Source organism: Phyllostomus hastatus, unplaced genomic scaffold (genome assembly GCF_019186645.2).
Source record: "Phyllostomus hastatus isolate PE091 unplaced genomic scaffold, TTU_PhHast_1.1 phas_scaffold_317, whole genome shotgun sequence".
Classification (NCBI taxonomy): domain Eukaryota; kingdom Metazoa; phylum Chordata; class Mammalia; order Chiroptera; family Phyllostomidae; genus Phyllostomus; species Phyllostomus hastatus.
In genome coordinates this window covers 16,055,263-16,080,847 of record NW_025334023.1, presented here as the reverse complement: position 1 = coordinate 16,080,847, position 25,585 = coordinate 16,055,263, and the positions used below count along the sequence as shown (strand labels likewise).

The following is a 25,585-nucleotide window of genomic DNA, read 5'->3' as shown; positions in this document are numbered from 1 at the left end:
TAGTTTTCTACAAAGACTTAATCTAGCTTAGCTTTACTAATACATCTCTGGCTAAAACTGTTCTATAGCTATCACTGAATATTATCAGACATTGCACGTAGGAAAAACTCAGTTCCTGATTAAGAAATGCAGCATGCATGCGTGCTCTCAGCTGTTCTCGTGAGAAAGAATGTTTTATTTTTTTGTTAGTTGACTTGGTTCTTGGATTTTAATTTATTTAGTGTTACATAGTCTTCTCTCTCTGTCTTTGAATTTTTTTCAGTGTAACCTATGTCTGAGAAATTAAGATTGTCTTATAGAAACTGAAGTTTGTGGTAGTACAAGTGACATAAAATATGGTAGTTAGTCTCAGTAAATAAGAAATGTTAAAAAAAATTCCAATTAAGTTAGAAAATAAAATAAGTTTAAAAATGGGATTATTCAAACATTCATTTAAAAATATTTAGTACATATTGCCAAATTTGTTAGTACCTCGTATGATGAGAATAAAATGCACAATATTTAATTCTATTAGAAAACCCCTCATAAACAAATACATTTATGTTTTCAGTTATGTTAGAAGAAAATAGGATAAGGACTACAAGATGGTATATTTCTGACCATATCTAACTATGGAGGAAAATGGTCTCAGTTTCATCTAGAAATGGCAGTATAGTAAAATCATTCATTTTCAAGACTACTTATTAATGAATCTAATATGCATAGATAAAAAGCAATAAGAGTAAACATTCAAACATGTCTTTTACTAAGGAAACAAGTATAGGTTTTGCTCCATAACTTGAAGGATTCAAAGAGTTCACAGTGTACTTCACTTTGGCAAGTAGCTTTGCCCAGTGAGGCTAGACTGGCCTAACAATATTTAACCTGTGCTTTCTGACTAGTTGAATATGTAGGAATGGAAGCTAATATACTGGGATTTAGCTAAGCTGTCATTTCAGGGTAGGTTAGGGTACCCTTTGATATACCTCCACAAACACTTAATACTTAGCTGTCTTTTAGCAGATGCCCTATGTTGTAATGACCTGTGTATCCTGTCTCCCAGACCAGAATGGGATCTCCTCTAGGGCAGAATTTATTTTGCTCTGGCACTTAATATTACATTATAGGTGCCCAGAAAATATTCACAAAATGGATAAAAGCCACTTCTCTACAACATCCTAGATAATTTGTGGGCCAGACCCTATTTGTTTAATTCCAGTGACAAAATAATCCTAACTTCTTAAAGTATCACCCCACCCCTTCTTTTGGACCACTCTAATTGCAATATTTTTTATTGTGAATTATAAGTAAGTTTTTCTACCTCGCTGACCTTGAAATCTGTTACTTTGAAAATTATATACTCTGGTCTTTTTATACTTTTGGGAGATAGAAGAGAAAAAAATAAATTCTTTACATGAAAAGATAACTTCATAAATCTGAAAGAACATTAAAAAACATTGAATTGATTCACCTTAGCTTGCAGATGAGATTCAGTGAGATCCCAGTTTGGCCTGAGGGGTGGTGACTGGATCACAGTGCTGGGATAAACACGCCATTGCATTGGTCAGGCTCTCTAGGGTTTCTACTTCATCTTCAAGTGACTGACCTCACCTATTTCACCCACCAGCCCCACCCAAGTCTTTGAATATTTTTTCATGTTGTTCTCTTGTTAAATATTCGAGGAAATATCTGTTCAAATTTAAACTGGTTTCTTGCCTTTTGGACTTTTCAGAGACTTTAATACACAAATGTGCCCTGAGACTTCTCAAGCATCGGTTACAACATCTTGGAGTAATAGAAATAAATATTCCGAAGAATTAATGTTCAAGTAAACACTTTGGAAATTATGCCTCTATTCTAAACGCACTCAGTTTTTTCAGGTGTTTCCCTGATGAAGTGATTTGCAAACATTCCATAACTAATGTTGGCATGTTTAGAACCACATAGGAAGCCTCGTATGTAGATGCAGCAGATTTTAATGGTGCTCCAATAAAATTATAGAAACCACAAATATTACATTATAGAGCCATCTGGGATTCTATTGTTTTTATTTACTTAGTCAAATAAGGATTTAAAAAAAATACTTGAAGTTTGAGAGAACTCTTTTTTCTTCAAATGTATTAAGTTATAAAGAACATTAAATTATACATATGTAAATTATGCTACTTTACTGGTTTTGATATGTTTATAATATAAAACTATGACCAAAATCAAGATAACAAATATATCCATCATTCTAAAAAGTTTTTTGTACCCTGTTATAATGTATACTTCCCTCTGTCCCTCCTAGCAACTAAGCTGCTTTCTATCACTAAAGAATGGTTTGAATTTTTTAGATTGTTATATAAAAGGAACCATAAAGCTTATACTCATTGAGTTTTCTTTTAGAGGGCCTGGCTTTTTTTAGCTCAGAGTAATATTAATAGTTTTGACATTCATCTATGTTGTTGCATATATATATGCATATATATATATATATATGCATATATATATGCAACTTTGCCAAATATATATATATATAGAAAAGTTCATGGTTTATTTGTTTATTTTACCACTGATGACTTTTCCAGGTACAAATATTAGTGCCATTCAATTGTTTATTGAATGTACTATTCAACACCAAGTAAAATTGTTTATCCATTCATCTGTTGATGAAGATTTTAGTTGTTTACAGGCATTAACTTTTAAAATGTAAAATGGTTATGAACATCTTTGAACATGCCTTTGTATGAATGTTTCTTTCTCTTGGGTAAATACCGTGGGAGTGGGAAGGCTGGATCATTTTGTAAGCATGCTGTTCTTTTTAAGTATTATTTTTCTGTACTAATTACTCTTTCAGAGTGAACTAGTATAGTTATCATGCTCTCCTATTACCTCTAAAAAGTTAAGTCCTTGCCTGGAAGAGAAGTGGAGAGAAGAGAGGATTTGGATTAGGCACATCAGAGAAGTCAAGTGTTGTTAGGCTTCCAAATCTGTGTATTGGGAAGAATGAGGAGGAAAGAGCACTCTTGGGTACTTGATAAGAGTACTCTTATTCCTTTATTTCTTATTTGGCCCTTTACATGTACAAACTTGTTTCTATTGTACTGAGATTTCTTTCTTTCTTAATATTATACAGTTTATGCTATTACAGATGTCCTAATGTTTTCTCCTTTGCCCATCTCCCCCCAGCCCACCCTCTGATTCCCACAGTCAGTCCCCACACCATTGTCCATGTCCATGGGTCATGCATAAATGTTCTGTGACTAGTCCCTTCACCTGCTTTCGACCAGTCCCCACCTTCCTGCCCTCTTACAGCTGTCAGTCTGATCCATGTTTCTATGCCTTTGATCTATTTTTTCTCATTAGTTTATTTTGTTCATTAGATTCCACTTATAATTGAGATCATATGGTATTTGTCTTTTACCGACTGGCTTATTTCACTTAGCATAGTAGTTTTCAGTTCCATCCATGCTGTCAACAAAAGGTAAGAATTCCTTCTTTTTTACTGCTGTGTAGTATTCCATTGTGTAAGTGTACTACACCTTTTTATTCACTCATCTACTCATGGGCACTTAAGCTGTTTGCAAGTCTTCGCTACTATAAATAATGCTTCTATGAACAAAGGGGTGCATATATTCTTTTGAATTGGTATTTCGGGATTCTTAGGATATATTCCCAAAAGTGGATTCTCTGAGTCAAAAGGCAGTTTTATTTTTAATTTTTTAAGAAAACTTTACATAGTTTTCCACAGTGACTGCACCAGCATGCATGCCCACAAACAGCTCACTAGGGTTCCCTTTTCTCCACATCCTTGCCAGCCCTTGCTGTTTGTTGATTTATTAATGATAGCCATTTTGGAAGGTGTGAAGTGACATTTCATTGTGGTTTTGATTTACATGTACCTGATGGCTAGTGATGTTGAGCACTTTTTCATATGTCTGTGGACCATCTGTATGTTTTTCTTGGAGAAATGTCTATTCATGTCCTTAACCCATTTTTTAATTGAATTATTTGTTTTCTTGGTGTTAAGTCATGCAAGTTCTTTATATATTTTTCTCATTAAATCCTTGTCCTATGTATCTTTGGCAAATATGTACTCCCACACAGTGGGTTCCCTTTTCATTTTGATTATGGTTTCATTAGCTGTGCATAGCTTTTTAATTTGATGTAGTCCCATTTGTTTATTTTTTCCCTTGTTTCCTTTGCCCTAGGAGATATATCAACAAAAATGTTGCTATACAAGAAATCTGAAATCTTACTGCCTTTGTTTGCCTCTAGGATTTTATGGTATCACAACTTTTATAAGTCTTTTATCCATTTTGAGTTTATTCTGTTGTAAGTTGGTGGTCTAATTTCATTTTTTTTGCATGTTTACTAGTCCAGTTCTCCTAACAACATTTATTGAAGAGACTGTCTTTATTCCATTGTATTCTTTTGTCCCTTTGGCAAATATTAATTGACCATAAATATGTAGGTTTATTTCTGGGCTCTCTATTGTGTTCCATTGATCTATGTGTCTATTCTTATGCTGGTACCAGACTGTTTTGATTACAGTGGCCATGTAGTATAGTTTGATATCAGGTATTATGATCCCTTCAACTTTGTTCTTCTTTGTCAAGATTGCTGAGGCTTTCAGGATTGTTTTTGGTTCTATATAAATTTTTGGAATATGTGATCTAGTTCTGTGATTTATGTATCTTGACAGGAATTGCATTGAATCTATAGATTGTTTTTGGTTGTGTGGACATTTTAATGATGTTAATTCTTCCAGTTAATGGGCACAGTATATGCTTCTACTTATTTATATCTTTCTCAGTTTCTTTCTTTAGTGTCCTATAGTTTTCTGAGTAAAGGTCTTTTATCTCCTTGGTTAATTTTTTTTCTAGGTACCTTATTCTTTTTGCCATAGTAAACTATATTGTTTTTTTAGTTTCTCTTTCTGATAGTTCATCACTGGTGTATAAAAATGCCACTGATTCCTGAGTATTGATTTTGTATCCCACTGCTTTGCCAAATTCATTTTTTAGGTCAAGTAGTTTCTAGTAGAGCCTATAGGGTTTTCTATGTACAGTATTATGCCATCTGTGAATAATGACAGTTTTACTTCCTCCTTTCCAATTTAGATGCTTTTTATTTCTTGTCTGATCACTGTGGCTAGGACTTGCATTATTATGTAGAATAAGAGTGGTGAAAGTGGACATCCGTGTCTTTTTCCTGATCATAAGGGAAACACTTTTAGTTTTTACCCATTGAGTATAGTGTTGGCAGTAGGTTTTTCATATATAACCTTTTTTTAAAAGATTTAATTTATTTATTTTTAGAGAGGGAAGAGAGGGAGGGAGAGAGAGAGAGAAACATCAATGTGCGGTTGCTGGGGGCTGTGGCCTGCAACCCAGGTATGTGGCCTGACTGGGAATCGAACCTGCGACACTTTGGTTCGCAGCCTGCGCTCAATCGACTGAGCTACGCCAGCCAGGGCTCATATATAACCTTTATTATGTTGAGGTATCATCCCTCTATTCTACTTTGCTGAGAGTTTTTATCATAAAAGTTTGCTGGATTTTATCAAATGCTTTTTTTTTTTTTGCATCTATTGATATGATCATGTGATTTTTATCCTTCATTTTGTTTATGTGGTGAATCACATTTATTGATTTGAAAATACGTACCAACCTTGCCTTCCTGGGATAAATCCCACTTGTTTATGTTGTATGATTTTTTTTAATGTATGCTGGATCCTGTTTGCTAATATTCTGTTGAGAATTTTAGCATCTATTTTCATTAGAGATATTGGCCTATAATTTTCTTTCTTTGTTGTGTCTCTACCTGGTTTTAGAATTAGGATATTACTGGCCTTTTAAAAAGAGCTGGAAGTCTTCCCTCCTCTAGAATTTTTTGGAATAGTTTAAGAAAGGTGTTAGTTCTTGGAATGACTGGTAAAATTCACCTGAGAAGCCATCTGGTCCAGAACTTTTGTTTGCTGGGAGTTTTTTTGATTACTGCTTAAATTTTTCTAGTTGTTTTTGGTCTTTTCATGTTTTCTCCTTCTTCCTGAATCAATTTTAGAAGATTGTATGTTTCAAGAAATTTATGCATTTCACCCAGGTTGTCCTATTCCTATGAAGTTCATAGCATTTCACCCAGGTTGTCCTATTCCTATGTTGTTCATAGTATTTTCTTATAATCCTCTGTGGTATCAGTTACTTCTCCTGTTTCATTTCTGATTTTATTAATTTGGGTCCTCTCTCTATTTATCTTGATGAGTCTGGTTACAGCTTCATCAATACTGTTTATTTTTTTTCAAAGACAAGCTGCTGGATTCATTGATCTTTTGAATTTTATTTTAATCTGTATGTTATTTAATTTCTCTTTGTTATCTATTATTTCCTTCCTTCTATTCACCCCAACTTTTCTTGTTATTGTTTTTCTAGTTTTTTTAAGTGTAAGTTTACATTGTTTTTTTTTTTTTAAAGATTTTATTTATTTATTTTTTAGAGAGGGCAGGGAGGGAGAAAGAGGGAGAGAGAGAAACATCAATGTGCGGTTGCTGGGTGTCATACCCTGACTGGGAATCGAACCTGCAACACTTTGGTTCGCAGCCTGCACTCAATCCTCTGAGCTATGCCAGCCAGGGCAGTTTACATTGTTTATCTGAGATTTTATATCATCTTATGACCATCTGATAAGCATCTCTCTCTGGCTGCTTTTGCTGTGTCCCATATGTTTTGGGTTGTTGCGTGTTCATTTTCATCTGTTTCCTTGTACTTTTTAATTTCTTCATTGATTTCATTGATAACCCATTCCTTATCTAATGCATGCTATTTAGCCTCCATGTAGCTGAATGTTTTTGAGTTTTTTAATAGAGGTTTATTTCTAGATTTATGCCATCGTGGTCTGAGAAAATGCTTCAGATGATTTTAATCTTATGGAATTTGTTATGATTTATTTTGTGTCATACCATGTGGTGTGTCTTTGAGAATGATCCATGTGCACATGAGAAGAATGTGTATTCTGTTGCTTTGGTATGAAATGTTCTGTAAATATCAATTAATTCCAATTGATACAGTGTGTCATTTAAGGTCACTGTTTCCTTTTTGATTTTTTGACCTGTTGGTGACAGAAGGGTGTTAAAATTCTCTACAATGACTGTATTACTGTCAATCTCTTTCTTAAAGTTCTCTGAGATTTCCTTTATTATTTAGATGCTCTTATATTGGGTGCATATATGTTTGCAAGGGTTATATCCTCTTGTTGGATTGATCCCTTTAGTACTATGTGGTGACCTTCTTTGTCTCTTGTTATGGGCTTTGTTGTAAGTCTATTTCATCGGATATAAGTATTGGTACCCCAGCTTTTTTTGGTCTCCATTTGCATGGATATCTTTTTCATCCTCTCACTTTGAACTTGTGTAAATCTTTTGTTCTGATGTAGGTCTCTCATAGACAGCATATATGTGTATATGAGTTATGTTTTTTTAAGATTGTATTTATTTTTAGAGAGAGGGGAAGGGAAGGAGAAAGCAAGGGAGAGAAACATCAGTGTGTGGTTGCCTCTTTTGCACCCCCGACTGGGGACCTGGCCTGCAACGCAGGCATATGCCCTGACTGGGAATCAAACCGGTGACCCTTTGGTTCTCAGGTCCATGCTCAATCCACTGAGCCACACCAGCCAAGGTGGGTTATGTTTTCTTATCCACTCAGCTGCCCTATGTCTTTAATTGGAGGATTTAGTCCATTTCTATTTTTAACATTATTATTGATAGGTGCTTATTTGTTGCCATTGTTTTGAACCTATGTTCTTCTCTCTATTTCTTCTTCTTCTTAAAGCAGTCTCTTTAACATCTCTTCCAATGCTGGTTTTATGGTAATGAACTCCTTAAGCCTTTTTGGTTTTGTCTGAGGAGCTCTTTGTTTTGCCTTCATTTTTAAATGACAGCCTTGCAGGATAGAATAATGTTGGCTGCAGGTCCTTGCTTTTATTTTCTTTGAGTACTTTATGCCATTCTCTTTTGGCCTGAAGTGTTTCTGTTGGGAAATCAGCTGACAGCTTCATTGGAACTCACTTGTAGGTAACTAACTTTTTCTCTTTTGTTGCCTTTTAGCTTCTTGTTTCCTTTAAATTTGCCATTTTAATTATGATGTATCTTTGTGTAGATCTCTTTGGGTTCATCTTGATTGGAACTCCATGCTTCCTGAATTTGTTTGACTTTTCCTTCACCAGATTAGGAAAGATTTCTGTCATTACTTCAAACAAGTTTTTTTTTATCCCTTGTTTGCTTTCTTCTCCTTCTCATATCCCTATGATGCTGATGTTGTTATACTTCATGTTGTCCCAAAGTTCCCTTAAACTATCCTCATTCTTTTTTAATCTTTTTTTCTTTTTGTTTGTATAATTGGTTGTTTTTTTCTACCTTGTCTTTCAAATTGCTGATTTGATCCTCTACTTCATCTGCCTACTTTTAATTCCTTCTAGTGTATTCTTCATTTCATATATTTCATTCTTTATTTCCAACTGTGTCTTATTCATAGTTTCTATGTTCCTTTTCAAGCTGATGTAATTCCTACTAAGATCCTTGTAGTTCTCACTAAGTTTCTTGATCATCCTTATAACCATTACTTTGAACTTTATGTTTGATAAGTTGCTTGCCTCAATTTCATTTAGTTCTTTTTGTGGGGATTCTTCCTTTTCTTTTGTTTGGAGTTGTTTCATTGTCTCCACATTTTAGCTATCCCCTTTTGTTCATTTCTATGTATTAGATTGATCTGCTTTGCCTCCCTGCCTCCGTGGGGTGGCCTTCTGTGGTGGGTGTCTTGTGGGACCCAGTGATACAGTCTGCTTGATCTCCTGAGCTGGAAGATCTAGGAATGTTCCAGGAATGTTCCTTGTGTGGGTTATGTGGGCTCTCCTGTTGTATTGTGTCTTGATTGGTGTTGGCCTGTTTGTCAGTGAGATCTCCCCCCTAGCTAGCTGTGTGAGAGACTCAACCCTTAGAACATCTTGTGTGCTGTTGTACAGGTACTGACAGAACAAAACAAAACAACACAAAAACAAAGCCAAAGCAAGCGTACACCTCCCAAAAGCAGCAAAATCAATGTCAAAAGAACAAAGAATAATAAAAGCAAAAGAGAAATGGAAAAGTAAAAGAAAAAAGTAATATGGGAAGATCAAAGGAAAAAAATTATTATGTGAAGAGAGAAGTAAGAGAAACATTGAGTAAGGAATAGAAAGAGGAGAATGGTAAACAAAATAACAAAGAAAAAAAAACTAAATGGAAAGAAGGAATAATGGAGTAAGAAAAAGAAAGAGTAAAATAAGACATATAAAAGAAGACATAGAAAAAAAGAGAAAATAATAAAGAGTTTGAAAAAGAAAAAACAAAAATAATGAGAAACACAAGGTGGAGTTTGTTTCAGTGGAGTTTAGTGTCTGCCTGCTGGGATCTCTTTTTGGATATGGCTCTGATATTTTCAGAAGCTGGTGTAAGCCAATATCAGATGCTGTCCACTTATGGCCTTCAGCAGCCTGTTTGAAGCTACAAGCGATCCACAGTTTGTGTCTGTGTCCTCCGGGCTTGGCTATGCATGGGATGGGCCATGCTGCTCTGTAAGACTGGCTTTTAACAGCACAAAGCCTAGGAGTGGGTCAGAAAATGTCCCAAGGCACCGCATGATCCTCCTCCACCTGCCTCTGCCTTCTGTCCTTCTGTCAGTCTTAATGGGGTCCCTGACCCAACTGTTTCTGAGAGGGCTTCTGGTGGAGTTGGGAGGATGGGATCTCTTGGAGGTGATGATTAGACTTCAGGGAAGATCGTGGGTATGTTCCCCTGGCCTTGAGCACAGTATCTCATCCTGTTCCAGATTATTTCCCTGAACTCAGCAGGTTGAAGCTTATAGGAGAAAAGTGGGTGGGGCCCTCAGAGCTCAGACTGTGGGTCTGCCAGAAACCAGGAGGATGTTTCTATGGTTCTCCCGTGAGGGGGAAGCTCCAGTCTGGTTCCCCAGGAAAGTGTATGGGATGACCATGCCCTAAAGCCAGTCCCTGACACCCCCTGAGTCTGCCTATGTTTCTGTTTCCTCAGCAGGGGTAAAGATGCCCTGTGGGGGGAAAAAGATGCAGCGTTGGGTGAGCAGGATTTCAGAGGTTGATGCAAGCGGTATCCTACAGGGTGGCATAATTGCTTTTCCTCTGGGACAGGCTTGCTCTTCTCAAGAAAAATGGTTGCTGCTGTATTTGAGTATGTCCTGGCATAGGAATGCCAGCAGCCACTTCTCCACATCTCTCCCCAGTGCCTCCCACTCCATATTTTCCTCTGGTAATTCCAGTTCACGCCACCCTCCCTTTATCGTAGCCCAAGGTCAGTGGGTATGGACAAAAGATGTATGCTTTCACCCTGGTCTAGAGGTGGTTTCTGTCCACGTTGGCTAAAAGTCTCTTCATTATGCAGTCTTTGGTTGTTTATTTCAGGTGACTGTTCCCCTCTTTATTTTTATTTCTAACTTGGTTCTGGGAGGAGATGCAAGAAAGATTCTCCTACTCTGATGGCCTCTTGCAACCAGCTGTACTGAGATTTCTAATTTTTTCAATGATTATAAACTCTCTGGAATCCTAATAATGCACAACTGTATTGGTCTTATATCGTACCCAGCTTGTCTGCTTCTGCTAGTGGCTTACAGTCCATGATGGCCCTTCTGTTTCACAGCTGGTTCCTTGGCAAGAAGAGAAGCGGGGTGATACCTGTACTTTGGAGACAGAATTGTTTCATTAGGTTTTCCAAGAGAATTTAAGATGGAATCTCAGCTAGTACATTTGGGAGTTACTGTTGCTTGTGATTTTAAGAATAATAAAAGTAACTTATAGACAAGATATTTTATTTGGTAGTAAAAAGATAATAAGAAATGAGACTATTTTTATTTTAGCTCTTTTTGATATGGCATATGAGCTACTCATTTTGACATGCTGTACAAGCTAACACCAGATTTTTAGCAATCAGTCACATCAATATTAGTTTTAAAAACTAACATATTTGCACATTTTAGTTTTTAAAAAATAAATGTTATGTCATATCAGAAGGACTGATTTCAGCATGCTTTCCATACTACTGGAAATATTTCTGCAAGTGTTCTGAAAACATCAGCACTAATTTTTTTCTTGAAGTTAAATATTTTTCTACAGTTGGAGTTATGGTTTTCAGGAAGCTTTAAGTTTTGTTTATTTTTTAGACATTATTCTAGATAATTTAGCCTATTAAAAATTATTTGAAATTTAAACTGAAAGAGCTACTAGTTATATAAGAGAGGGGAGGAGAGCAAGAGCGTTTAGTACCATGGTGTGGAAAACCAAGCCCATATGTGTTAATCGTCAAACCTGTGCCATGTATTAATTATTGACATTTGGTATAATATGTACCTATAGAAGTATGTACATATTCACCATTCTGAGTGGAATATTTACAAGTATAAAAGGAAACTCTTCTGTTATTGTTAGAAAAGACTGCTTTGCCTTAAATATCTTAAAATTGTACTAAGTTTAAAAAAAGCTTTTTTGAGGGACAACATACAGGAGATATGTGATTTGAAGTGGGCTTCCCACAAAGCAACATAATACTTTGGATTTTAAGGCAATGATTTTTGTACTTTTTCTCAGTATGACTTAAGTTAAAATGTACTCATGTACATTTTTATAGTTCCAGGCCTGACAGGAGTGTGTATGGTACTGGTGCTCTTCCTGATGGTCACAGCTTCCACGTATGCAATGCGGTGAGTGTCAGTCATAATTTTAGTATCTACTGGTCAGATTGTTTAGATTTTCTTCAGATTACCTTCATTTTCATGTGTAGAAACCCACTTGAATGAACAGAATGCTTAGCCAATGCAGTGTTCTGATGAATACACAATTCTGTGTAACTAAGAGTGAAGTACAGACATTTCTGTATATATCATTTCCTGTGTCTGAAAAATAAATCCCTTTGTTTTACTCAAATATTCTAGGTTGGTAAGTAACTGTGTATAGAGACTTTTTAAACTATGGAAATTTGAGTTCTTCAGGAGCATTCTTCTGGAGGATAGTGTATCTCTGTGAGGCCTGGGATTGAATTCAATTTGTATGCACAGGAACATTTCACTTAAAATTATTTTATAACTCATTTCCTGATACGGGTTTGCTGGACTTTAATGTATTCTAAACAAAGCTTTGGAAACATGGTTAGTTGACATCTGCTAACATAATAAAAATACCGGCATTCACATTATTCTTCTAGTTAAGAAATTTTGAACAGTTGCAGATCCACATTTCTGTGAACAGTCACGTGTTCTTTCTGGATACAGCTGTTTTTCACAGTATTTTACAGTATTTTATGTTACTGGTCAAACTTCTTGGTTAAGAAAGCAAAAAGAAGAAACTATATAGTCTTCAAAAATAGTCATTTTATTTGTTGAGATGTGAAATGTAATGGAAACACACACACAAACACATACTTTGAAACTATTTGCTCTACATCATGCTCAAAGGAGTCTATCCTTGCACTTCTGAACCTCTATGTACGCAAACAGAAACCACAGAAATCTCTCAAGTAAACGCTCCACTCAGATACTAATGCTATAAACTTCCTGGTGTTATGTTTATACATTTCATTCTTCTTGGTTTTGCTTGCTCATTCCCCATGTCTTACCTCTACAAAAGTCACTCTTTCTCTTCCTTTCACATTCCTGATTTGTCTCTTCATATATATGTATTTTACCAAAATTGGACCATATTATATATACTATCTTAAATCAGCTATTTACTTAGATCTTGTTTTGAACAGGTTTTACTTTCCTGATGACACAACATATTACCGTGTACATTACCCTCCCAGTCTCCTATTGTTGGAGGTTTTAGGTGATTCCATTTTTTTTTTTTCAGTATTTCACTTGTGAAACAAACACCCTGTCCATATGTCTTTGCATACTTTTTCAATTACATCCTATGGAAAAATACCTAGATGGAGAACAGCTGGGTCAGATGGTGAGCCCATTTTTGTAACTTTTCATCAGAATTAAAAATCACCTACAGAACGGCAAATCTCCAACATTAGTGCATCAGGGTGACAATTGTGAGGGGGAACTTTTATTTTAATTAGGTCAATAATTCATAAAAAAGCTTACTTTTTAAATTTTAGGAGTTCTTGAAGAAAAATTAGGATATCTGACATTTATAAGATTGAAGATATATAAATGCTCTGTTTTTAGAAAAAAGAATCCTTAATTGAGTGATAGTATTATAAAATGGAATATAGTCAGCTTTTCTTCTCAACTGAGCCATTACATAAATAATTTAGTAACTATGTCTTGTTAGTTTTTTCATTTGTTTGAAAGAGATTATAAAACTAACTGCTTTTCTCCAACCTTCACTGTGAGAGTCATGAAATACTTAAATGGATCATGAAGATAATTTTCTTCTATTTTCTCTTTACTTTAAGGAAATAAAACACTAGAGAAAACAGGTGAATAATTATGATTTCAGTATTTGATTTCTGATATTGAATGTTGTCTAATAATTCACCAATGGTTCAATATGTGTCAGTTATTAAACAAAGTAATATATTCTACTAACAAATGACAATAATACTAATATATTTCCTCATCTCAGTAGACTTTGAAATGACAGTTGTTAAATCTGAACTTTAATTCTGAATAGATAAAATAATCAGTTAACTAAAAATCAATTTCCTTTATGAATTAAAAATATAAAAACCAAAACTGAGATCATACTTACCAGTGAATTATGAGATACATTCCTAAGAAAATCATGATAAAGCCAAAGTGATAGTTTAATTCCATTAAAGCATGTCATTATTTATATATGGTAAGAAATTAAACATTTAGAATTATTAAAAAGAATCCAGCAACAAGCTGTCATTACTTCCAGAAAGGTAGGTATAATTGTCTAGCCAGAAAATCCAAGAGAATTGTGGAAAAAATACTGTTAATATCAAATAAAATAGTTGAAATAAGTAAGTGAGTTCAAAACAACTATTACAAATTACTTTTTTATATAATAGCTATTATCAGATTGAAAATTGAATAAAGATTCCATTACTCATTGCAACAAAAACAAAATATCTACAAATAAACTTATAAAGAACTAAGCGAAAACTATATAGCAAAACAATACTTCACTGAGAGAGAAATGAGTAGAGATTTGAATAAAGACTGTATAATGAAAAGAGGAAGTTCTTCCTCAATTATTTTGTTTGTTACAATTCCAATCAAAATCCAAGATAGGTTATTTTGTTTTCTTCCTTGAATTTAACAAAGTGATTGTGTTATTTGACAAGTTTTTATTATAATTATGTGGAACTTGTACATTCTTAATTTGAATACTTCACTCACAACAATTAAAGAAAATTCCCTATAGAAATAAGAATAGTTAAGTAATAGAAGAATTAAAAGTGTGTAACACACAAATGAAATAATACCCAATTTCACTTATCCAAAATAATAAAAAGTTACACAGTGGAGTCTGGGTTTGGGGAAAAAGGCACTCCTATTCTAAAGTTGGATTTGTAGTTGATAAACCTGTTTTCGGAGAGCAATGGGCAGTGCGTATGAAAAGCATTGAAAATGTGCTCCCTGCTATCTAGCAACTCAACTTGTAGGAATTTAGACTAAAAAAGAGATTGTGCAAAAAGGCATATGTTACAAGGATGTTAATGATTTCATTCATGATAGCAAAAACTGAATGAAGTAAATGTGAATCAATTGGTCATTGCTTACATCAGGGGTTCTGAAAGTATCTAGGGATTATATCTGTATTTTTGAGAAGCTTTAAAAAAATACCTGCCCTCCACCTCCAAGATTCTAATATATTAATATCCACACGGACATACAAAATAACTGTTATGTTTTTTACTTCTGTCAAACATTCTATAGATTGTGTTTATCATACTCCTGCATTTTCAGTCTCATTGTTCTATAGGACAGTAGCTACAAAGAGATGTTTTTAAGCTATACACTGTCCAGGAAGTGAATATAAAACTTTAATGAGTATTTCTTTAATTTCTCTCAATTTGGGTTCTCTTTAAACTATTCTCAAAATATTTATTGGAATAGGAACCTTAGTTGTTTTAAAAATCATTTAAAAATTGAGACTATTGATAAAAAGGCAGCAAAAACACACATAAGCAGACTATAACTGCTTCTTAGCCCTACATCACAATAACTTTAAACAACTTATTTCAATTCTTTCCATGTGTCTTTATTTCAAATAGAAAAAAGCCTTCAAAATGATAGAGATATTTATAATTTTTGTCAGTTCTCTCTGCATGGTATGTAAATACTTTGGTATAATACATAGATCTCAGATGAACCCATAATTGAACTTTCTTCAATTGTGACGTGTTTGAAATGCACAATCATTTTAGTGAAATGGAATGTAAAGTGACATTGAAACTAAGTTATTTGTTTTTCCAGAGTTTCTCAGTATGACATCTTCTGGTACACTCATAATCTCTTCTTTGTCTTCTACATGCTGCTGATGTTGCATGTTTCAGGGTAAGTTATAAAAATATATTTTTAAAAATGTGCACTTAAAAATGGGGTAATGAAAGATACACCTGCAGGAATTTTCATATAGAGTGGTAAAATTATTTGGTTAGTTAGAATTGAGAGTAGTGTCAAGAATGGAAGAAATAATTTTATTTTTAGCATAGCATGTTTAATGGAACTAGTATAAAAGTATACTAAAATTGAAGGAGTTACTTTTCCCACAATGTTATAATTTTTCAAGCTCCCTATAGCTATATCCTGATAACTTCTTTGAGAAAGAAAGAAGTGAATAACTTCTAGAAGATATTGTAGTATTTATATTTTCAGGAATTCCTTATGACTCTCTACTACAGAATTTGTAATGATGGTACTACTAGGTTTTAGTTTAGACAGGCCTAGAGGCAATAATAGTTGTAGAGAAAGCCAAAGATTTACAATGACCAAAGACCAAGTTGCCAAAAACACTGAGAATCACAAGAAAATAATGTATTCTAAGCTTGTTACAAAGAATATAACCCGATATTCTGAAAAGTACGTGAATCCAAGCAGTGTTCTCAAAAGCACGGTGCTTGAAGTAGTCTATTAGGTCAGAGGAAGAAACTTACATAATTTTGCATAAGCATATGTCTGCACGATCACTAGAGTGGACTTGTGGTTTTGTGTGGACTCACACTGCTATGACACAATAGGTATCATATTTGCAGGTTCGCTTCATTTAGTAGAAGGATAGAGTAAAGGAAACATGGAAGGTCAACAGGATAATGTCAATGGGAGCCTCCATTATTGTTCAGGAATCACTTTCCTTTTCCTCTCCTTTATCCCCAAAGTAGTAACTCGATTTTAAGATGACCAGACCACATGGCTAGGCATGGACTATTTGCCATGGGTAAGGCTCGTACCCCACAGGAACCAGTATCTTGGTTACAGCCCAGGTCTCCTCAAGGAATGACCTCAGTTGTAAGAACGCACTGCAAATAGGAAGACAAGATCTGTGAGTCCTAACATGATTTTATAGTTCACTCACAGCCCCTTCTAGACCCAATGCATTTCACCAATAATAAATACCAATAATAAATAATGTTGACTGGTTACACAGCTGGCATTCCCCATTTATCTTAACCCCAAATGTTCCCAGGGAAAGTGGAGAATGGTTCAGGCCTTCTGTTAGTCCTTCCTTCAGAATGTTTTGTAATGTACTTTGTCAGTACATTAGGTCATAGATATAATTATACATTATTATCAGGATGCATGCTTAAATTTTTTCCCCTGTGACTTTGGAGACCACTAGCTTAAAAAGCAGTAGTATATTGATCTCTGTCTCATAGGTCCTGATTTGATTTGTTCTGTACCAAGTTCTAGCAGGGGTGTCCCACCCACAGCCTGCAGGCAACATGCGTCCCAGGATGGCTATGAATGCAGCCCAACACAAAATTGTAAATTTACTTAAATATTTTGAGATTTTTTTGTCATTACATGTTGCAATGTATTTAATGTGTGGCCCAGGACAACTCTTCTTTTTCTAGTGTAGCCCAGAGACGCAGAAAGTTTGGACACCCCTGTATGTAGAACATCAGAAACATGGCCACACATCATAATCTTAACTCCCAGCTAGCCGTGCCTGCCACCTAGGAAAAGCCATGGTTGATGAAGACTCCAGGTTCCTTCGTTTCCCTTTAGAAGGATACCACATTCTGTGGAGAATTAGGGCACTAAGAAAGCCTGTGATAGAGAAAATCTGCTTTACCTTCTGTTCTTTAAATGTTTGTTTGCCTTCCCAGAGCTATTATCATAAAATGGACTATGAGTAAGCAGATGCTACTAATGATAACAGTAATTTAAAACAACTACATAATACTTATTCTATGCCAAGTAGAAAATATAAAATTATTTAGATGTTTTATTTCATTAAAGGATCATAATTTTATAAGGATACATAATAATGTAAAACCCTCTTTACAAGTGGAAAACTGAGGTTTAGAGAGAGTAAGTAACTTGGTAAAGTTTACTTAATGATAGATTCTAGATTTAAATGCAGACATTCTGACTTAAAAACTCATGATTTTTACTACTAGGAGAGCGCTGTACTTCTGAGAATTTGGTCTTAAGATTTCTTTAAAAGTGTTAACATCTTGCTTTATCTGAGATTATGATTTCTCATCTATAACAAATGAGAGAAAAATGTAATTATTTGTTTATATAATTAATTATGCATTCTTTGGCCTTTATGTTATACTAAGTTAAAACTCTAAAAATATGTTTCTTTGCAATTCAAAATAGAGTAATTTTTTTAAGATTCAGAAGTTCATATATATTTATGTTTAAAAGGATTATATAGAAGGTTCTTTCCCTGTTTTTTTGGAAGTAAAAAAAGCATAGTTAATTTTTTATTTTATTTTTCGTACAACAGTCATAAACAGGTAGTGACTTTATACAAAGAAATAACAAAAGGAATCTACAAGCTGCATTATATATGATCAATCTGTTATTCCAACTGAAGTAATAGTTCTTTACATATTATCAGTAGAAATGAAAAAAATTATCCTAATACTAAAATAAGTGTTATGCAACAAAAACACAATACTATAGGCATTCTAGAGTGCACATTTTTAAATGAAGTTTAACTTTTATATAATTGGCTAATAAAATTGTATTATTTAAAGTATACAATTTAATGATACACATATATGTTGTGAAATTTCACAAGAAAACAAATTGATATATTCATCACATCATATAGGTTTTTTTTTTACCTTTTTTTTTCTGGTGAGAACACTTAATATCTACTCTATTAGCAAATTTCAAATATACAACACAGAATTATTTATTATCTGTGGTCACCATGCTGTACATTAGATCCTCAGAACTTATTCATCTCACAACTTAAAGTTTACAGCACTATAAAGCTTAATTTTGAATAAAGCTACATCAATTATGCTTCTGATATGGGAAGAATTTCTACTGATAAATCTTGCAGCTTTCTCAAAATAGAACATTTCTCAAAATGTTTTTATTTTAGTTGCCAAAGGATCTTTCTGTAAGTAAATCTGTTGAAGTTATTATCTTTTGTGCCAGCGCTGGGGACTTAGACATATCTTCCTATGAAACGCCTTGATCATTTCATTCTCGAGGTTTTCTTTACATGAGTATAGTTATTCAAAACAGGTTTTGTGGATTTATATTGAGATTTCTATTAGACAGTGTGCTTTAAGTTCTTTTTGTCAATAATTCTAGTAATTTAGGGAACTGAAGGATCAATGCGCATGAGAAATTTTAGGCTTCCAGGATGAAATGATTAGAAATTGCTGATTTCTCTACATAAGCAGACGTTTGCAGTAAGAAGAGCAATTGCTTCATATGATTTTTCTAAGGTTGCTTTTATTTTCATACAATCTCAAATTGTGAAAGAAGCTTAAAGGTTATCTTGACCAAGACTCTGTAAATGTCCCCTATAATATGCCTAAGTAAATATTTAAATCTGAAACGCCCATTCTGTCTTTGCTAAGCTGTAATTTCCATAAAGTTCTGTATCTTCAGAATAAGAATTTATTTTACATTAATTTCTGGGTAGATTGAAAAATCTATGACCATAATAGGTAGACACAAAATAGTCAGGGGTAGGTTAAGAATAATATAGGAAATGGAGAAGCCAAAGAACTTATATGTACAACCCATGGACATGAACTAAGAGGGGGGAATACTGGAGGGTAGGTGGTGCAGGAAGGAAAAAGGGGAGGGGAATAAAGGGGAGAAAAAATGGGACAACTGTAATAGCATAATCAATAAAATATACTTAAAAAGAAAATAATATAATGATAAATAATAAATAAGGATAAGCTCTATATTTCCCATGAGAAAATCGATGGCTGTAGAAGCCATAGAAACTGAGTCACTCTCCTCTAAATTCTGTTCATTTGTTTCTTCAGTGATATTTCAAATCGCATCATTATTATAAACTCCTTCCAATAGTTGAAATTCATTTGGTACTTACCATGTATCCTACTGATGTTTGATATCATTAAATCCTGCCAACAATGCTGGTAAAATCTGCTGCTGCTGCTGCTGTATTCCTGTGAGAGAACAGGGGCAGTGAGAGGTGAAGTAACTTGCTGAAAGTCAAGGTGATTAAGAGGAACTCGGGTTTGAATTTAGGTATCAGATTCCTGAGCCCACATTTTTAACCACCACATTATGCTGGCTGCAGTTTGGCATGGCTTCCCTCTATTGCTTTTAAAACTGGAAACTAAACTAAATGCAGGCTTCTGGGGTATATGATCTGATGCTGGCAAAGTAGAAGTCTTACGTTCGTCACTTCAAACATTGCACTCAATATATTTAAGATGTAGTTATCGTACCTTGTTCTATGATTATTAGTGCCCTTAGGTTCACCTGGTCTGCATTCCTGTTACCAATGTTTTAGATTTTTTTTCATTATTTATAAGCAAACTTATTGCATGACACCCTAAAAAAACACATTGCATTTACACTAAACTCAGATGTTTCTTTTCAGGGTTCAAATGGATCCTTAAAATTTAATTTTCCTTTCCAAGAGATCATTATAGCATGGACATTAAATAACTACAGTTCTTAAAAGCTGTAGGACCTTAACAGATAATCTGTTCTTTTTTTTCTTATCTACTAGATGGAATTAATAAAATCATCATAGGGTTATCTCACGTTTATATAATAAATGCATTCAGTACTATTGTAGGCAGAATATACACAAACTCGATAAATATCAGTAGACAAAAATTATTCATGTACCAATGCTAATAGCTATATAAGGAAGAAATTCCACAGTTAACTGGAAAATCAGTTTTTTCAGTTCTTGTAAATGAGACAGCACTTTTTATAACTTTTTAAATTAAATTAATTGGGGTGACATTGTTTAATAACATTATCACATCCACCAGGACATTGGAAGATGCCAAGCATCCCTTTGGCCTCTGGAAACTTCAATAACCTGGACACTACATCAAGAGCTATGCATTTTATGTCAGCGCATTTCATAAACGAGGACAGGTCATCAATTGTCATCACTCCAACTTGCCACTTTCCCTGATATCTGAATTCAGAACACCCCAACACAGGCTGTGGTACCTCCTTCCCAATGCTGAATAAGCTCCACCATCTGTAGAAATACGTGTGAGAGAGGAAAACACAAAACTCGGTGCTGTACATTTGCAAAAAAAGCATACAGCTCTATAACACATCATCTGCATAGTGCATTGTGCCCTTGCTACCAAAAGTCAAGTCTCCTGACCATTTATCCCCAATTTTCCCGCTTCTATATCCCACCACCTCCCTTCCCTCTGGCTATCACTGTACTGCTGCCTGTGTATGTTTTTTCTCTTAATCCTTCCTTTTTTTCACCCAGCCCCCCCGCAACCCTCACCTCTTTGACAGCTATCAGTCTGTTCTCTGTGTCTATGAGTCTTTTTCAATTTCTCTTGTTAGTTTATTTTGTTCATTAGATTCCACACATAAGTGAAATCATATGGTATTTGTCTTTCTCTGACTGGCTCATTTCACACAGAGTAATACTCTCCAGGTCCATTCATGCTTCACAAAGGTTAAGATTTCCTTCTCTTTTATGGCTAAGTCATATTCCATTGTGTAAATGGACTACAGCTTTTTTATGTACTCATCTAGTGATGGGCACTTGGGCTGCTTCCAAATCTCATCTATTGTAAACAATGCTGCACTGAGCATAGGGGTGTATTTATTCTTTCAAATTAGTGTTTTGGGTTTCTTAGATAAATTCCCAGAAGTGGAATCACTAGGTCATAATGCAGTTACACTTTTAAATTTTTGTGGAAATTCCATACTGCTTTCCACAATGGCTGTACCAATCTCCATTCCCACCAACAGTACAAAAGGATTCCCTTTTCTCCACATCCTCACCAGCACTTGTTTCTTGATTTAATTAGCAATAGCCATTCTGACAGGTGTAAGGTGATATCTCATTGTTGTTTTAATATGCATTTCTCTGATAATTAGTGATGTTGAGCATCTTTTCTTGTGTCTATTGGTCATCTGTCCTCTTTAAAGAAGTGTCTATTCGGGTCATTTACCCATTTTTTAATTGTATCGTTTGTTTCTTTAATGTTGAGTTGTATAAGTTCTTTATACATTTTGGAAATTAACTTCTCATCAGATGTATTATTGGCAGGTATGTTCTCTCATTCAGTAGGTTGTCTTTTCATTTTGTTGATGGTTTCCTTTGATTTGCAAAAAGTTTTTAATTTGATATAGTCCCATTTGTTTATTTTTTTCCTTTGCTACTCTTGTCTGAGGAGATATATTGGCAAAAATATTGCTATGAGAAATGTCTTTTACTGCCTATGTTTTGTTCTAGAATTTTTATGATTTCATGACTTACATTTAAGTCTTTAATCCATTTTTGAATTTATTCTTGTGTATGGTGTAAGAAGTTAGTCCAGTTTCATTTGTTGCATATAACTGTCCAATTTACCCAACACTATTTATTGAATACACTGTCTTTACTCCATTATATGTTCTTGCTTCCTTTGTCAAGTGTTAACTGACCATAAAGGTGTGGATTTATTTCTGGGCTCTTCTGTCCTACTGATCTATATGGTTGTTTTTATGCCAGCACCATGCTGTTTTGATACTATGGCCTTGTTGTATAGTTTGTTATCAGGTAGCATGATACCTCTAAGTTCCTTTTTCTTTCTCAAAATTTCCGAGGCTATTTAAGGTCTTTGGTGTTTCCATACACATTTTTGGAATATTTTTTTCTAGTTCTATAAGATATGCCTTTGGTATTTTAACAGGGATTGTATTGAATCTATAGATTGCTTTAGGTAGTATGTACATTTTAAAGATGTTAATTCTTCCTATCCATGAACATAGTATATGCTTCCATTTATTTGTGTCTTCCTCAAGATTTTTCTTTCATATTCTATAATGTCCTGAGTACTGGTATTTTAGTTCCTTGGTTAAATTTATTCCTAGGTATCTTATTTTTTGTTGTTGTTGTAATTGTAAATGGAATTTTCTTAGTTTCTCTTTCTGGTAGTTCATTATGGTATAAAAATTGCCACTGATCTCTGAATATTAGTTGTATATCCTGCTACATTGCTGAATTCAGTTATGAGTTCTACTAGTTTTTTTGATGAAGTCTTTAGTGTTTTCTATGTACAATATCATGTCATCTGCAAAAAATGACAGTTTTACTCTTTTCATTCCAATTTGGATGCCTTTTATTTCCTCTTGTCTGATTGATATGGCTAGGACTTCCAGTACTAAGTTGAATAAAAGTGATGAAAGAGGACAGCCCTGTCTTGTGTATGATCTTAAGGGAAGTGCTTTTAGATTTTTCTCATTGGATATGGTATTAGCTGTGGGTTTGTCATATATGACCTTTATTAGATTAAGATATATTTCCTCTATTCCCACTTTGCTTAGTGTCTTTGTCATAAATGGATGCTGGATTTTATGAAATACGTCTTTGTGTTTATTGGTATGATCATATGATTTTTCATTCATTATCTGTATGTGGTGTATCATGTTTATTGATTTGCAGATAATGTACCAATTATGCATCCTCAGAAAAAATCCCACTTGATCATGGTATATGATCTTTTTAAAGTATTGTTGGATCCAGTTACTAATTTTTTTGAGGATTTTAGCATCTGTGTTTATCAGGGATATTGGACAATAAAATTGTATTTCTTTCTAGTGTCTCTATCTTATTTTGGAATTAAGATAATACTGGCCTCATAAAAAGAGCTTACAAGTCTTCCTCCTCTTGAATGTTTTGAAATACTTTGAAAAAGATAGGTGTTATTTCTTCTTTGAATTACTGGCAAAATTCACCTGTGAAGCCATCTGGTCCAGAACTTTTGTTTGCTGGGAGTTATTTGATTCCATCTTTAATTTCATCAGTTGTTATCAGTCTATTCATTGTTTAATAACATGATTTAGCCTCCATATGTTTGAATATTTTCAGTTTTTTTTTAAGTAATTGGTTTCTAGTTTTATATCATTGTGATCAGAAAAGAGGCTCGATATGATTTTAGTCTCCTAGAATTTATCAGGACTTGTTTTGTTTCCTAACATGTGGTCTATCCTATAGGAAGATCTGTGTGCAGTTGAAAAGAATGTGTATTCTGCTGCCGTGGGATGAAATGTTCTGTAAATATCAATTACATTTATCTGGTCCAGAGTGTCATTTAAAGTTGGTTTTTGATTTTTTTTCCTTGTTTATTTTTTTTCTCAGTCTGGAAGATGTATCCTTTGATGTCAATGGAGTGTTAAAATCCCCTAGTATGACTGTGTTACTGCTGGTCTCTCCCTTAATGTTCATCAAGATTTTCTGTATATATTGGATTATTTAGGTGCTCCTCTGTTTGCCACATATATGTTTACAACAGTTATATCTTCTTGTTGGATCTATCCCTTTAGTATTATGTAATGTCCTTCTTTGTCTTTTCTTATGGCCTTTGTTTTGAACTCTGTTTTTTCAGACATAAGCATTGCTACTGAGATTTTTCTTTGTATTTGCATGGAATATATTTTTCTACCTCTTAACTTTTACTCTGTAAGTATCTTTTATTCCAAGGTGGGTCTCTTTTAGACAGCATGTATGTGGGCATGTTTTCTTATCCATTCAGCTACCCTGCATCTTTTGATTAGAGCATTTAATCCATTTACATTTAAAGTTATTATTGATAGGTACTTTTTTATTGCTGTTTTATTTTTTATACCTATTTTTCTCTTTCTACTTGTTTCTTAAAGAAGGCCCTTTAATATTTCTTACAATACTGATTTGTTGTTAAGGAACCACTTTAGCTTTTGTTTGTTTTGGTCTGGAAGCTGTTTATTTCTCCTTCAATTTTAAATGATAGCCTTTCTGGGTAAATTAGTCTTGGTTGTAGGTCCTTGCTTTTCATCACTTTGAATATTTCATGCCATTACCTAATGGCCTGCAGTATATCTGTTGAGAAATCAGCTGACAACCTTATTGGAGTTCTGTTGTTGGTAACTAACTGTCCTTCTCTTGCTGCTCTGAAGGCCTTCTCTTTATCTTTAATCTTTGTCATTTTAATTAAGATGTTTCTTGGTGTATACTTCTTTGGGTCCATCTAGTTTGGGACTTCTGTGTTTTCTGGACTTGGTGTCTTTTTCCTTTACCAGGTTAGGGAAGTTTTCAGCCATTATTTCTTCAGACAGGTTTTTGATTTCCTTGCTTACTCTCTTCTCCTTCTGGTTCCCCTGTGATGCAGATGTTGTCCCAGAAGTTCCTTAGACTTTACACATTTTTTGAAATTTGTCTTTTTTTGTTGCTCTGCTTGGGTGTTTTCTGTTATCTGGTCTTCTAAACTGCTGATTTAGTCCTCTGTTTCATCTAAACTATTGTTGATTCCTTCTAGTATATTCTTCATTTTAAATATTATATTCTTCATTTCTGACTTTTTTATGGTTTCTGTGTCCTTTTTAATGCTTGCTATCTCTTTATGTTTTCACTGAGATTATCCATTCTATCCCTAAGGTCCTGGAGCATCTTTATCTCCATTGTTTTAAACTCTGCATCTGGCATCTTGGTTGTTCCCATTTCACTTAATTCTTTATCTTGGGATTTCTCTTGATCTTTCATCTGGAGCATATTTCTTTGTCTCCTCGTTTTGTCTGCCTTTTGTGTTTGTCTCTGTGTATTAGATAGTACTGCTATGACTCCCAAACTTTTATGATGGATTTATGGTGTAGGTGTCTTGTGGGGCTCAGTGAAGCAATCTTCCAGATCACATGAGCTTAGTGTCCCAGGTATGTTTCTTGTGTGTTATGTATACCCTTCTATTGGAGTGGAGTAGACAGACAGCTATCAGAGAGGGGGGCTTGTTGCAAGACTGGGTAAAAAAGTTGAAGTGATTAAGTGGAAACCCCCTTTCCCCCTAAAAAACCCTCATAGACATAGAATGCTATTGGCCCATTCATGGGTGGAGTTAATTCTCAGCTTGGCACTAACTATAAGGACAAACCTTGATCACCATATATGAGTCACTGTTCACAGGCTGCCCCCCACAGTGGCTTTGTTCCTGGCAGTGTCTAGTGTTTAGTTGTGCCATTTGTGTTGCTGG

General features: G+C 34.4%; 1 protein-coding gene across 3 annotated transcripts in view; it reads left to right on the top strand.

Moving 5' to 3' along the window:
• NOX4 (NADPH oxidase 4) overlaps nucleotides 1-25,585 on the top strand; it is a 170,484-nt gene that overhangs the window by 45,773 nt on the left and 99,126 nt on the right. For all 3 annotated transcript variants that reach the window (XM_045818286.1, XM_045818285.1, XM_045818287.1), the window contains 2 exons: nucleotides 11,645-11,717; nucleotides 15,411-15,491. In XM_045818286.1, coding sequence (XP_045674242.1) covers nucleotides 11,645-11,717; nucleotides 15,411-15,491 — 154 coding nt within the window. The remainder of the gene's footprint in view (nucleotides 1-11,644; nucleotides 11,718-15,410; nucleotides 15,492-25,585) is intronic.